This window comes from Cuculus canorus, chromosome W, assembly GCF_017976375.1.
Source record: "Cuculus canorus isolate bCucCan1 chromosome W, bCucCan1.pri, whole genome shotgun sequence".
Taxonomy (NCBI): Eukaryota; Metazoa; Chordata; class Aves; order Cuculiformes; family Cuculidae; genus Cuculus; species Cuculus canorus.
Window position 1 is genome coordinate 4990414 of NC_071440.1, and position 15727 is coordinate 5006140.

Below are 15727 nucleotides of genomic sequence, written 5' to 3' on the forward strand. Positions count from 1 at the left end.
GGAACTCACACACAGCCACAGGGCTTTTTTTTTTTTTCTTTTTCTATTTTCTACGTTCTTTTTTCTATTTTTCTATTTTTCTTTTTCCTTTTTCTTTTCTGTTTTTCTTTCTGTATTTCCTATTTTCTTTCTTTTTTTTCTCTCTCTGTCTATATTTTTTTTTTCTCTCTCTCTCTCCCCCTTCTTTCTTTCTAGGCATTTTTAAATTTTGTCCTCTGTAGCCTTTCACTTCAAAGGTCCCAGGTAAATCTACCTGTTTGCCGGCTTAGTGGACGTTTGAGATTGAAAGGTCTCAGAGTTGCATTTTTAAGATTAATCAAAACAGAGGCTCAGTATAACCAAAACCCAATTTGCAAGTCTTACAAACGTTTAAAGCGCTTTAAACACACACACACACACACACACACACGCATACACACACACACAGAACCACTCTTTTGAGAGCTGGCTTAATATACTTATACAATATTGTTCATGACCAGTCAATAAGAATAGCATGATGGTATGACTATTTAAACTATACACGGTACCGAACACATACAACACTTAAAATATGCACATATACTATAAAATAAGGTTTGTATCGATTGTTTAACAGGTAATAGTCTTTGGTCATTACAGCATTTTCATGGCAAGGGACTATCCTATGGCGGCTGTGAATTATTCATGCATGCGGTGGAGCTGGTGGCTGCTTCGAGCACTGGGGCGGTGGGCAGCTTGGCGACGAAACAGTCAGTACTTTCTCTTTTTACAGCTTTTCGAATTTCTTTTATCTCTTCATAACTAACTGATTTCCAGCGAAGATCTGGTGTTTCCTCTGCCACGCCATCTTCTTCCTCCTTTGATTCCTCGCTGCTATTTTCTGGTGTTGGATTTCAACATCAACATTCAGATCATCCTCAGGGGAGTTGTCATGCCCCATTTGTATTGTAGGACCACAGACCTTCACAGGATATCCTGATTTTTCCTGGCATGTTATCTGGACCCTCTAGTTTTTGCGTAGCTACTGCTGCTAACTGTTTTTCTACCTTGTAACGTTTTATACAATTTGTAATCTCTCTCCAAGCTTTCTTTAGTTTCTTTGCAGTTTTATCATCATCTATAACTGCCTCCCACAGGATGTTCCCAAATTTGCGCCATTCACTTTCTTCAAATACCTCATCTGGATCCTTAAAACATCCCTTAGTTTTTCCTAAGGCAATGAGGCCCGCAAGTTGTTTGAGATATTGTGAGTCAAGTCCTTGCTTCTCTAAGAAGCTTTGTAATATTTCATAAGCTACTTCTCTATCCATTTCTGGCCAGAAAAAGTAATTTATAAAGTCTTACGTGCAGCCCTGTTCCGTCTTATCTCTCCAAAGGCTTATGATGTCGGGCGGCGGATCCCTTTTGGACGATCCAGGCATTCGGACTAGAGCGCGACGATCCCTAACGAAATCATAAGCTCTTAGTCTTCGCCCTCCGGTCGCTGCATCCCGGCGCTTTACCCGACTTCCTCGACTGACAAGGATCCCTGTTCGGGTGCCATATGTTGGGAGTTAAGGTTCAGAGGCCCTTGTTTTTTGTCGAGAAAGGAAGATGTGCACAACTCAATATGAGTTATAAGCAGGCTCCGTTTATTGCCTTCAGATAGCTCAGTTATATACAGCGCGAGTTAATTATGCCTACTAGTCCTACTCTGATTGGCGAAGCCTAAGGGTTAGGTTTTTACGTGTCCTTCTACTTGCGGTTTAGCGCCATCTAGTGTTCCTCATTCTTCAGGGGTTACTTCTTTAAAGTTGTTTACCGAAACTGTCCAAGGTCAGCTCGTCCTTGTCTTCTTGCCATATCGGCATGATTATACACATTCTCAGTACTTTTCCACTGCCAACGTGGCCTACACTTTGCTGTTAGATAGCAGCTCTAACGATCCATGGCCCTGCTTCCTAGGCCATTCCTCAACAGCCTCCCTTTCTATTTTCCTGAGTTGTGAGATATCATATTCTATGTCCGCAGTTACATTTGGTATATGTACACAGCAATGATCAGTCCGGCTTTTAAGGTACCCGCATACCCCATGTTCTTTTAATAGCAATATATCTAATGCCATTCTGTTCTGCAAGGTCATTTTTGTTGTTGCCTGCAATTGCAAATTTAGATCTCTGAATCCCTTCTTGGTTATTCTAGCTAACCTTTCAGTTTGTCCAATTAAATTGTAAATCATTTCCCTATTACGATATGCAGCTACCTGAGCAAAAAGACATTCCAATGCCCAGCCTATTTTAACCCCAGTTGAAGGTTCTTGCCAAGTGTCATCTATATCTTTAATATTGTCGTTTGTGTCTCTCCTAGTTCGAATCTGCAAGGTTTCCAATTTACCTTTGAAAGGGCATCGCTTCCAAATCGGGCATAGGGTAGGTAAGCCCAAAGTTATTTCCCGCACTGGTCCTATCATTGGGAGGTGAGTAGTCCAGGTTCCATCGTTAGCTGCCCACACAAAGTTACCCATACTGTGTACTGTTGAATATCTGCAATCTGTTCCGCTTGCTGGGATCTGTATTACTTTTCCATTAACTTTCAGACCTCGACATGCACATCCTGTTATTAAAGCCATTCTTAAAGGAGGAATTGTTATCTGTCCAGGGTCTGTGTCACAATCAAAAGTCTTAGAGCAGTTTTACCAAGAAACACTCTCAATGATATCCCGGCTGACTTTGTTAACTGCCAATAATGTTAGATTATTTGTTACACTCTGTTTTCCCTGTCCATCTGAAACACCAAGGTGTGTCACCTCCATATTGAAATTTTTGTAAAATACTAGTCGACCAAACCGTATCCCACTTTGATTCCGGCCCATCCTTTTCCTGGAATACCCATTCCCTTTCTTCCTGCGGTGTTGATGTTTCTTTAATTATATCATATGTACACCATCTTACATCCTTAAATCGTCCAATCTTTGTGAACTGATGATTTAATAATTTTTGACAATCATTGCGTCTTCCTGGACTTCTCCATTCTTGTTTAACATATTCTTTTCATTTTATTTGTACAATTTTAGTTACCTGCTTACATACTGTCTCGTCTCCCTCACCTTTTGGAAGGGGAAAAGTCATTATACCCCATTTTATTGGTTCCCCAGCCGTTTTCGGCAAGGGTAAACATGCCGTAATCCTACTAGTGTTTTGCATTTTCGCAAAATCTCTGATTAAACCTATCACCAAATTCTCTTCTGGATCGTTTTGGGGAGCCTGAATTATTTGGGTTGTTGCCCGTTTCATCCTAATCCTAGCGACGTTTATTTCGCTATATCCGGAAGCAGTTTCATTCTGGTATTGGCATCTGTATGTTCCCATATCTGATTCATCTATTTGTCTAATAATCTGAACTAACATTCCTCCTAATCTTAATTCTGTTAGATGCCTGCCATCACTTGGGATTTTCTTCCTATTCCTTGTCCATCCAAACTCCCTAGGTCGTGGATTGTCTAATAGGCAATAGATAAATATATCACTATCCAGAGGAATCTGATAATATGCATGTCCTGCATTTATTCCATGATCTTGAAGGGGGTTTCGTAAACAGAATTTATTTAACACCTTACCTCTAGATTTCCATTTTCCCTGCAATTCCCATCCATACCTGTTCGATTCCAGGTTCCTGCCACTGAAGATTGTCTCGGGTATTTTAAAAGTTCCTGGCATCCTTTCCCAGAGAATTCGAATCGATTCTGTCCTCATCGGGACAGTGTTTCTCAACTTGCAAAACAGAGTGGCATTTTGTCCAGTAACATATTTCATCACTTCCTTTTTCTGTGGAACCTCTACAAAAGTGATAACCATTAGGGGTGTCAAGGACCAGATTGCAATTAAGGTATTATATACAAAATTCAACATTTATCTGCTTTTCAGCCTCAGTTTTGTTGGTCCAAGAGCTTCTACTTTCCAATTTCTAGGAACCTTTTTCACTCGAGTATAACGAATCCAAGAGTCTATTCCTTCTACTTTTACTGCAGTAAATGTTGTTAGTAGCACCAAGTACGGTCCATTCCACTGTTCCTTCAGTGGTTCTTCATTCCAATCTCGAATGTAGACCTGGTCTCCTGGCTCAATTTCGTGTACTGGATTTTCTAATGATAATGGACGGTTCCAGATCAGGGCACTTCGTAGCCGCCTCAGAGTTCTACTGAGAGACAGTACATAGTTATATACATCTTGTTTCCCTTTGATATGTACATTTGGATTTGGTTGCGGCGCCTCATATGGTTTCCCAAAAAGGATTTCATAAGGGCTTACTGTCAGCCCACTCCTTGGCTTAATTCTTATCCTTAGGAGTGCTATTGGAAACGCTTGTGGCCATTGAAGTTTAGCCTCCTGACATATTTTACTGATTTGCCGCTTAATTGTCTGATTCATCTTTTCTACTTGTCCGCTTGACTGTGGTCTCCATGGTGTGTGGAGGTTCCAAGAGATTCCTAACATCTTGCTTACCTCTTGAACTATAGCTGCTACGAAGTGTGGTCCCCTATCTGACGATAGGCCTAGGGGTACCCCAAATCTTGGAATAATCTCTCGCAGCAGCCATTTCACTGTCTCCTTAGCTTGGTTGGTGCGACAAGGAAAGGCTTCTGGCCATCCAGAAAAAGTGTCAACCCCGACTAACAAATACCTGTATCCTTGACTTTTAGGTAATTCTACAAAATCAATCTGCCAATAATCACACGGTTCCATACCGACTTTGATATGGCCCATTTCTATTCTTTTTCTAACCACTGGATTGTTCTTCAAACAGATTTCACATTTTGAATTTATTGACTTTGCCATTGTTAACATCTGTGTCGAGATACGCCACTAAAGCTTCTGCTCCCCAGTGACATTTCTGATGTTCTGTCTGTAAAACTGTCAGCATGATGGTAGATGGTACAATCACTTGTCCAGTTGCAGTTAGGTACCATCCATCTGAACCCAATTGGGCCTTCATTAGTCTAGCTAATTTCTCGTCTTCCTCCGAGTACTTTGACTTCTGCGTTAAACAATTTTGTAAAGGGCTTACCTTCATGGGTATTAAGGCCATCATATTTGATACCTGTCGTGCAATCCGTCGAGCTGTCCCGTCCGCCAACGTGTTCCCTTCAGCTATTTTGGAATCTCCTCCTTGATGTGCTTTACAGTGCATGATCGCCACCTGTTTGGGTAACTGTACAGCAGTTATCAAATTCAGAATTTCTTTTTGGTATTTTATATTCGTACCTTGCAAAGATAAGAGTCCTCATTCTTTCCATAGTGCTCCATGTATATGAACCACTCCAAATGCATATTTTGAGTCCGTCCATATATTTACTCGTTGATCCCTGCTCAATTCCAAGGCTCTCGTGAGAGCTATTATTTCTGCTCGCTGTGCTGAAGTTCCTACAGGAAGAGCCTCTGCTTTTATTACCCTGTTTTGTGTGGTTACCGCATACCCGGCATATCGTGTCCCGTTTTCTACATAACTACTTCCATCTGTAAAAAGTTCTTGATCAGGCTGTTCAAGTGGGGTGTCCTTCAAATCAGCCCTTGTTGCATGAGTGTGTTCGATAACTTCCACACAATCATGTTCCAAAGGGCTGTCTTCCACAGGTGCTCCTAAGAAGGCTGCTGGATTTAACAGATTAGTTGTTTTTAAGCTTACATCATCTTGTTTGGTCAGTACCGCCTGGAATTTCATCATCCTGCTAGGGGAAAGCCAATGCCCCCCTTTTTGTTCTAAGACAGTTAACACCATATGAGGTACATATACCTCAATACGCTTTCCCAAAGTCAATTTTCTGGCTTCTTGTATCAAAATCACCATTGCTGCTACCGCTCTCAAACATGATGGCCAGCCAGCACTCACAGGGTCTAGCTGTTTAGAAAAGTATCCTACTGGTCGTTTCCAGCTTCCCAACTTCTGCGTTAAGACCCCTAGTGCCAGCCGTTGCCTTTCATGGACAAACAACTGGAAGTCTTTAGTCAAATCCGGCAGGCCTAATGCTGGTGCCTTAGTCAGGGCTTCTTTTAATTTTTTAAATGCCTCCCTCTGGGGTCCTTCCCAGATGAAAGTTGGTGACTTCTGTGCCTCATATAGAGGTTTTGCTATGAGCCCATAATCCAATATCCACAACCTACACCAGCCTGCCATTCCCAAAAATGTCCTTAATTCATGTAAGTTTTGAGGCTCTGGAATCACACAGATTGCTCTAATACGATCCATTCCTAGTCGGTGTTGTCCCTGTGTTATTTCGCAACCCAAATATAATACAGTTGTACAGGCAATTTGAGCTTTCTCTTTCGAGACTTTGTACCCATTGAGGCCTAATTGGTTTAAAATTTCAATTGTCACTTGGATACATACTGATTTGTGCTCTGTTGCAATGAAAATATCATCCACATATTGTAGCAGAAGATATTGTGATCGCGGTACCTGAACTTTCTTCTGCATTGTCCATGATTCCAATTCTTTTGCCAGCTGGTTCCCAAAAAGTGTTGGACTGTTCTTGAATCCCTGTGGAAGCCTTGTCCATGTCAACTGCATTTTTCGTCCATTGTGTGGGTTCTCCCATTCAAAAGCGAAGAATTTCCTACTGTCTTTGTCAAGGGGAATACAGAACAAGGCATCTTTTAAATCAATTACTGTAAACCATTTGTATTTCTCCTTCACAGATGTTAACAATGTGTATGGGTTAGCTACTACCGGATGTATATCTTTTGTGATTTCATTAATAGCCCTTAAATCCTGTACCAATCTATATTCTCCATTTGGTTTCTTTACTGGAAAAATTGGGGTATTATATTCTGATTCACATTCTTCTAATATTCCAAACTTTAAGAACTTTTCAATAGTTTTCACTATTCCATATCGGGCCTCTAATTTTATGGGATATTGTTTTATCTGTACTGGTTTCATTCCTTCCTTCAATTCTACTACTACCGGTTGAGCCATTTTCGATTTCCCTGGTATATCAGTTTCCCATACTGTAGGGATCACTGCCTCTTCTACCTCTCTGGGTACTTGGATTTTTGGATTTTCCTTCAACACTAGTATCTGTCCTGACTTTGATTCTGGAACTTGCATAATTAATTCCCCATCCTCAAAGACAATTCTTGCATTTAATTTAGATAATAAATCCTGTCCCAACAGGGAGATTGGACAATCAGGCATATATAAGAATTCATGCCATATTTCCTTTCCTCCGAATCGTAGTTCCAGGGGTTGCATGAATGGCCGGGTTTCCTCTTTCCCTGTGGCTCCCACTATTGTAGTTGTCCTTTTCCCTATCTGTCCACATAAATAATTTAGAACCGAGTATGTTGCACCAGTATCTATTAAAAATTGCACTTCTTTCCCCCCCCAGCCTTACTTTCACTAGGGGTTCATCCTTTCCTGATTCTAGTCAGCTCTGATTCCCATACTCTCCCAAAACCATTGCCTTGGCCACCTCGGTGTTTCCTGGCTGCAAATTCTGCCTCATTCTCTATAGGCACTCATTTTTTCAATGTCCTTCCTGCTTGCAATATGCACATTGATTAATACCTAATTTATTCAACCTTGATCCTAATTCATTAGACAAGTAATTAAATCCAAACCCCCTTCTTCGTCCACGTGTCGAGCCTCTTCCTCTACCTCGACCTCCAGGATTGTTCTGGCCTCTGCGCTGCATCACCGCCAGTAGATGTCGCTGTTGTCTTTGAGAACTCTCCCTCTCACGGTTATTGTATACTTTCCAAGCAGTCTCTAATAGCCTATCCAGATCACGCAGCTCCGCGCCCTCCAGTTTCTGCAGTTTCTTTCTAATATCATCCTGCGACTGCCCTAAGAAAATCAGGGCCAGCTGCATCTTCTTGCTCTGTTTCTCTGTCTAAATCTGTGTATTTCCTAGCTACCTTTTTAAGTAGCTCCAAAAATGCAGACGGGGATTCTGTTTTCTCTTGCCTGACATTATACAGTTTTGACCAATTGTTTTTGGCATAGCATTTTGTACTCCAACAACTATCCACTCCTGGTATCTCCTCAGATTTCCCATTCCTCTTGCAGTATTATAATCCCACATGGGATCTTCAGTCGGAAAATTCTGATCAATTGTCCCTGTGACTATCCCCTGCCTAATGTCTTCTCTAACTCGCTCGCGCGCAGTTCTCAACACCATTTCCTTCTCTGTAGAGTCCATTAGGGTGTCCAGTAACACCTGTATATCATCCCAATCAGGATTCTGAGTTTTCAGAATCTTTACAACTCGTGCCACTTTACTCGGGTTCTCCTGATAAGTTCCAGCAGATTGTTTCCAGAGTACCAGATTTCCTGGAGTGAAAGGTACTTTAACATATACGGGTCCTTCTGCCCCAACCCCTTGCCGAAGCGGTGCTAATATTGCACTGGATGTCTGCTGTCTAACTTGAATATCCTGTTGCCGTGTTCGGTGGGATATTGGGGTAGTGGGATACTCCTGTTCCTCTTCGCACCCATATTTTCTATCTATTTCTACCTCATCCTCCCCATCGTCTCTTACCCCAGTATCTCTGGGGGCTGGTGGGGCCGACAGAGCCACTAATAAATCAAAATCATCATCTTCCTTATGCTGCAAAGCATTTTCCACTGCCAGACATTTCATACATTTCTTCTCAGTCACACATCCCTCACATTGCTCATCCGATTTTGTACTAACAACCATTATCCCACACGCCTTTTTCCATTCCTCATTCCCTCTTAAAATAAAAAACAATTCTACGTATGGTACTTTATCCCATTTGCCCTTGCGCTTACAAAATAACATCAATTGTAGGAAGGTATTATAATCTAAAGTTCCATTTTCTGGCCAACGAACTTGATCCTCTAAATTATACTGTGCCCACCATACATTACAATACTCAAGCAATTTCTTTTTTTGCATGTCTTGCCCAAACCGCCCCTCTTTCCAATGCATCAAAATACACCCTAACAGTGATGACCTGGGTATTGGCAGCATTTTACAATAGTCCAGACCAACACCAAACAACAGAAAACCAAACAAAATTCCATGTAACAAATAATACAGATTACCGAAAATACAAACCCAGAACACAGTTGCCGAACCTGTGGAACGAATAATACAGATTACAAATAATACAGATTGCCGAAATTACAAAACCAGACCACTGTTGCCGAACCTGCAGAGCTTTCGCTACTGTCTTATGCATGGCGCCTAGGTTTCCCTCTGGAGCTCCATAGCCCAACCAAGCGTAGCTTTCGCCGCGTCTAACAGGCAGGCTTTTACCAGACCACAGAAAATGGTACCATTCCCGATAAAGCACTGTGTCTTACCAATATCCCTGGTCCGTTGGGGGCAGCGGAGGTCGGTCGCGGTTGATGGCTCCCCAAGAATCACTCGATGCCGGCTGGAGTGAGATCGATGTGCGAGCCGCCTCAGCGATGCCCGCGAGGTCCCATCTGGGTCACCAAAACTGTTAGTGTAGAGACAAACACATAACCATTCCAGGAAGGTTATATGTGGTGCTTTATTTCGAGGCCCCGGGAACCAGGGGTATGCACACCCAAATCTGGTTCAAAGACGATCACGGCGTGTCCACAATTTAACCCTTAAGTGTTTCGCAATCTAATGTATATTCAACAGATCACATCATTTCTTCATGCATATGGATTTGAGGATTGTCTCATCATTTGTGTGGACACCAGCATTTCCTTATCTTCACTTGACTACTCTTGGTATGCTTCTGGCCTTCACAAATGTAGGCTGTGTTCAGATAAGGTTGTTAGTAAAAGCGTAGGCTCTGCTCTGATAAGGTTGTTAGTACATACTTTCCAAGCACTCCCTAATACCATGTACTTGTGAAGGTTATATGTGGTTTGTGAGAAAACTGTTACTGTCTGCAGAGACAGACACAAAGTCTGCGCATACTTAACTATAAAGTTCAACAAAATTAAATGCTAAACACAATATACATCAAATGCTAAATACAATATATATAACCTATAATTTTAATCTTATTTTAATTGAGCCCTGATTCTTCAGCTAAATTAACGTTTTCCAACACGTGGAGGAGGCAATTAATGGCAGCCAACATGTCTTCACCAGGGGCAAGTCCTGTATGACCAACCTAGTGGCTTTCTATGATGGGGTAACCACATCAGTGGATGCAGGAAAACCAACGGATGTGATCTCCCTGGACTTGTGTAAAGCCTTTGACATGGTCTCCCACAACATCCTTCTCTCTAAATTGGAGAGATACAGATCTGATGCGTGGACTCTTCGGTGGATAAGAAAGTGGTTGGATGGTCATATTCAGAGAGTGGTGGTCAATGGCTTGAAGTCCAGATGGAGGTCTGTGACAAGCAGTGTCCCTCAGGGGTCTGTACTAGGACCAGTGCTGTTTAATATCTTCATCAATGATATTGACAGTGAGATTAAGTGCACCCTCAGCAAGTCTGCAGATGACACCAAGCTGAGTGGTGCAGTTGCCACACCAGAAGGACAGGATGTCATCCAAAGGGACCTAGACAAGATGGAGAAATGGGCCTGTGAGAACCTCATGAGGTTCAACAAAGCCAAGTGCAAGGTCCTACACGTGGGTCGGGACAATCCCCAGTTTCAACACAGAATGGGGGATCATGTGATTGAGAGCTGCCCTGCTGAGAAGGACTTGGGAGTGCTGGTTGATGAGAAGCTTGTGGGCTTGCAGCCCTGAAGCACTGCTCAGTAACAGCCAAAACATAGTGGCTAGAACATTGTTGATAACAGATCAAATGCAAAGCACAACACCTTATGGGCCGCTATGAGGAAAGTTAACTCTGTCCTAGACAGGTCCAGTACAAAATGCAATGCAGATTGATGAATTGTCAACAAGAAAGGATTCTACAAGTACAGAAACAGCAAAAGGAAGACTAGGGAAAATGTTGCCTGCTGCTGGATGGGGTGGGAGAACTGGTGAGAAATGACATGGATAAGGTTGAGGTACTCATTGCCTTCTTTGACTCAGTCTTTACTGGTAAGACCAGCCTTGAGGATTCCTAGGTCCATGAGACCATAGAGAAAGTCTGGAGCGAGAAAGGTTTACCCTCTGTGGAGGAGGACTATGTATAAGAGCAGTTATGCAAACTGAACATACATAAGTCTATGGGGCCTGATGTGTTGCACCCATGAGTGCTGAGGGAGCTGGCTGGTGTCATTGCAAGGCCATTGTTGATTATCTTTGAATGGTTACAGTGATTGGAAGAGGTTCCTGACAAGTGGAAGAGAGCAAATATCACTTGTCTTTGAGAAAAGCGAGAAAGAAGACCTGGAAAACTACTGGCTGGTCAGCCTCCTCTGTATTCCTGGGAAGATGATGGAGAAAATAATACTGGAAAATGATGGTGCTTGGTAGGAGTGAGTACAGATCTATTAATAGGAAATCATGCCTGACTGTCACTGTTTAGCTCCCATCCCAACTTGGCTGGCAGCTAAACGGAGCAGTTGTGATCCCAATCTCCCCCCCCCCCCCCCCCCCAATACACATAGGGAAAGGGAAATGAGAAAAAGAGACTTGTGGGTTGGTAACTAAAACTAAAAACAACTTTATTGAAACAATAATAAAAAGGAAAACAATATTCATGAGAAGATTATAATAAAATATATACAAGTATACAAAATTGAACCTCCCAATGACTACACAACACCACTGATGCTGCAGAGCAGGCATGGGGAAAAGTCCTGGACTGGACTCAGTGGCAGACAGGGGCTGGAGTCAGGAACTGGATTCAGGAAAGCATATATCAAGATCAGGGGCAGACGGACAGAAGAGGTCCTCATTGTATGCCAGCCATCAGAGAAGAGGCCTGACCCTCTTGATCAGTATACTCAGTATGATGTATATGGGATGCAATACTGTGTTGGTCAATTTGGGATCACCTGTCATGTCTGCTTCTCCCTGCAGGTGTGACGCTTTTTTGCCCCTTTGACTCTTCGGCATTCCACCTTGATCTCCATAGAAATAAGTATGAACATTGATCTTTCTGCATAACAATGCATCATGTTATCAGTTCTAGAGAAAAACACTGTCTGAAAAACATGCAGTTAACTTTCAGAAAATGAAGTTACTTAGACGAGACAGCTAAAATCAGAAAACCGATTCTGCTTTAGCTCAAACTACAACATTCCATCCCTTATTCCATACCATTTATGTCATGCTCAGGTAATTGCTACTTTTATCTTCAAATACACACACACACACGCACATAGATTGCTAATTCATGATTTATCCACAGAAAAGTTCCATAAGTTCATTATTGTGGGTGTCCATCCATTATTGCAGTCTCTCAGGACAAGAAGAATGGTGTGAGGATTCATTGTGGTTCATGCCCGGAGGCTGCAGGTTAGAAATGTCAACCTCAAGAAGGTCACAGGATGCCATCTGATAAAGCTAGCTCATTATCCTGTAAAACACTTAGTAAACACTGTTAGTAATACATATTAAGACTGAGCATTCTCAACCAGGGTCAGATTTGACATTGGGCTTTATCATCCTTCAGCATTACCCATCAAGTGTGTCCAGGCCCTTGAGCGAAAGCAACCCCACGAATGGGTTTGCCTTTGTCTGAAGCAGGAGAAAACCAAACAGTTTTCCCCAACAAATTCCTTTCATGCACCACAGGAACTTTATCCCCTTCTCATATATGTAAAAGGTCCAACTGAGCAGGACCAGCTCGATTAGTAGATCCTCTGGTGTTGACTAACCAGGTCGCTTCTGCCAAAAGCTTATCCCAGTTTTCAAATGTGCCACCCTCCATTGCTTTCAGGGTAGTTTTCAACAGTCTGTTATATTGCTCAATCTTTCTTGAGGCTGGTGCATGACAGGGAATATGATATATCCATTCAATACTATGTTCTTTGGCCCAGGGATCTATGAGACTGTTTTTGAAATCAGTACCATTGTCTGACTCAATTCTTTTTGGAGTACCATGCCTCCATAAAACTTGCTTTTCAGGGTCCAGGATAGTGTTACAGGCAGTGACATGAGGCACAGGATATGTTTCCAGCCATCCAGTGGTTGTTTCCACCATTGTAACCACATACTGCTTATCCTGGCCAGTTCGAGGGAGTGTGATGTAGTCAGTTTGCCAGGCTTCCTCATACTTATATTTCAACCATCATCCCCTGATGCTACAAAGGCTTTAACCTTTTAGCTTGCTTTATTGCAATGCATGTTTCACAGTCGTGGATAACCTGCGCAATAGTGTCCACGGTTCAATCCACCCCTCGGTCACGCGCCCATTTGTATGTTGCATCCCTTCCTTGATGACCTGAAGCATCATGGACCCACCGAGCTAGAAACAGTTCACCTTTATGGTGCCAGTCCAAATCTGTTTGGAACACTTTAGCAGCCTTGACCACTTGCTGGTTGTTTTGCTGTTCCTCAGTGGCTTGACCCTTGGGTACATTGCATCTACATGACGTACCTCTATGACTAGTTTCTCTTGTTGGGCTGCAATATCTCACCACAATGTGGCAGCCCAAATAGGTTTACCTCTATGCTGCCAGTTGTTCTGTTTCCATTGCTTTGACCATCCCCACAAAGCATTTGCTACCTTCCACGTATCAGTATAATGTCCTGGCAAGTTTTCTTGTTCAGCAATGTCTAAACCCATCAGGATGGCTTTTACTTCTGCAAATTGACTCGATTCATATTTTCCTTCAGTCACTTCTGTGACTCATCATGTAGGGCTCCATACAGCAGCTTTCCATCTTCAGTGATTTCCTACAATGTGACAGGATCCATCAGTGAACAGGGCATACTGTTTCTCATTTTCTGATAGCTGATTATACAGTGGGGCTTCTTCAGCATGCGTTACCACCTCCTCTGGTGGCATTCCAAAGTCTTTGCCTTCCGGCCAGTCCATAATCACTTCTAAGACTCGTGGATGATTAGGGCTTCCTATACGGGCTCGCTGAGTGATTAATGCAATCCACTTACTCCATGTAGCACTGGTGACATGATGAATAGAAGAGACTTTACCCTTGAACATCCAGCCCAGTACTGGTAATCGGAGTGCTAGGAGGAGCTGTGCTTCAGTCCCAATCGCTTCTGGAGCAGCTCTAACTCCTTCTTATGCTGCTGAGATCTCTTTAGGAGAAACTATAAACAAATGGAAATGATTACAGAAGACACAGCATACAGCATCTGCTCAGCACATATTATACCTAACAAAAGGTGTTATCTTTTCTAGAGAACACTATCTGAGAAACAGGCTGTCTGAAAATCATGCAGCCAATCACTTCTGAAGCAGCTCTAACTCCTTGATGTGCTGCCAAGATTTCTTTTTCAGTTGGAGTATAGTTCACCTTGCAGCATTTGACTCCAGAATCCTAGGGGTCAACCTTGTGTCTCCCCTGGTGCTTTCTGCCAAAGACTCCAAGTAGGACCATTGTCTCCAGATGTGGTAGAAATCACGTTTTTGATGTCTTGTCCTGTTTGGACTGGCCCCAGGGCTACTGCTTGCACAATCTTTTGTTTAATTTGTTCAAAGGCTTGTTGTTGCTCAGGACCCCAGTTAAAACTGGTTTTCTTTTTAGTCACTTCATAATCTGACCGTAACCAGGAATGTGCATTCTCCAGAAACTCACAACACCTAAGAAGGCTTGTGTTTCATTTTTGTTAGTTGGTGAAGACACAGCTGTTATTCTGTTGATCACATATAATGGGATTTGGTGACACCAATCTTGTCATTTAATTCCTACAAACTGGATCTGTTATGCAGGTCCCTTGACCTTGCTTCTCTTTAGAGCAAAACCGGCTGTAAAAAAAGTTGAATCATTTTTTCACCTTTGTAAAAAACTTCCTCTGCTCTGTTACCCCACACGATCATGTCATCGATGTATTGCATGTATTCTGGAGCTCCACCTTTCTACAGTGCTGTCTGGATCAGTCCATGGCAAATGGTAGGGGTGTTTCCATCCTTGGGGCAGTGGATTCCAGGTGTATTGGATGACCCTCCAGGCAAAAGCAAACTGTGGCCTGCATTCTGCTGCTAAAGGAATAGAGAAAAGCACATTAGCAGTAGCAGTTGTGGCAGACCATCTGGCTGCCTTTGATTCCAGTTCATACTGAAGTTCTAACATGTCTGGAAGGGCAGCACTCTGTGGTGTAACCTCAACAGGCTGCCCAGGGACGTGGTTGAGTCAATTTCCTGCTGTCTTCTACTAGTAAAGCTGTTGCTGCCACAGCCTGCACACATTCTGGCCATCCCGGAAACACATGATCTAACAACTTAGATAAGTATGCTACAGGTTTTCTTTTGTCCCCCCATTCTTGGGTTAAAACTCCTAAGGCAACACCCTCGCTAACAGTGATAAAAAGATGAAATGTTTTTTTCCAGGGCAGTCAGAGCCAAAACTGGTGCTGTAATCAGATCTTGCTTCAGTTTTTCAGAAATCTTTCTTCTTCTGTCCAATTCAATATATTAGGTTCTTCCTCTGATAATTTGATAATTTCTTTGTTTTCTGTGCATAAGCTTCTATCCATAATCTACAGTATCTGATCAAACCTAAAAATTTCCTTAACTCCTCCTTTGTTCTGGGAAGAGGGAATTGCACAGTTCCCTGAATTCTTTCAGGGTTAATTTTCCATTTACCCTCAGAAATTAGGTGTCCTAGATATCTGACTTCTTTTTCCACATGCTGTAATTTGTTCTTGGACACTCTTAATCCGTGCTCTCCCAGGAAATTTAGGAGTCCATTTGTGGTTTCTTTTACTTTTGACTTTTCTAT

At 42.4% G+C, this 15727-nt stretch overlaps 1 protein-coding gene across 1 annotated transcript; it reads right to left on the reverse strand.

Annotated features, from left to right (window-relative positions):
• Window positions 1–3869: 3869 nt before the first annotated feature.
• Window positions 3870–13023, reverse strand: LOC128850196 (uncharacterized). Its single transcript, XM_054053183.1, is given in 7 exon segments — window positions 3870–4155; window positions 4820–4995; window positions 5146–6222; window positions 6475–7269; window positions 7973–8535; window positions 9289–9428; window positions 12698–13023. Coding segments are annotated over 7 exon segments (3363 nt in total).
• Window positions 13024–15727: the final 2704 nt, after the last annotated feature.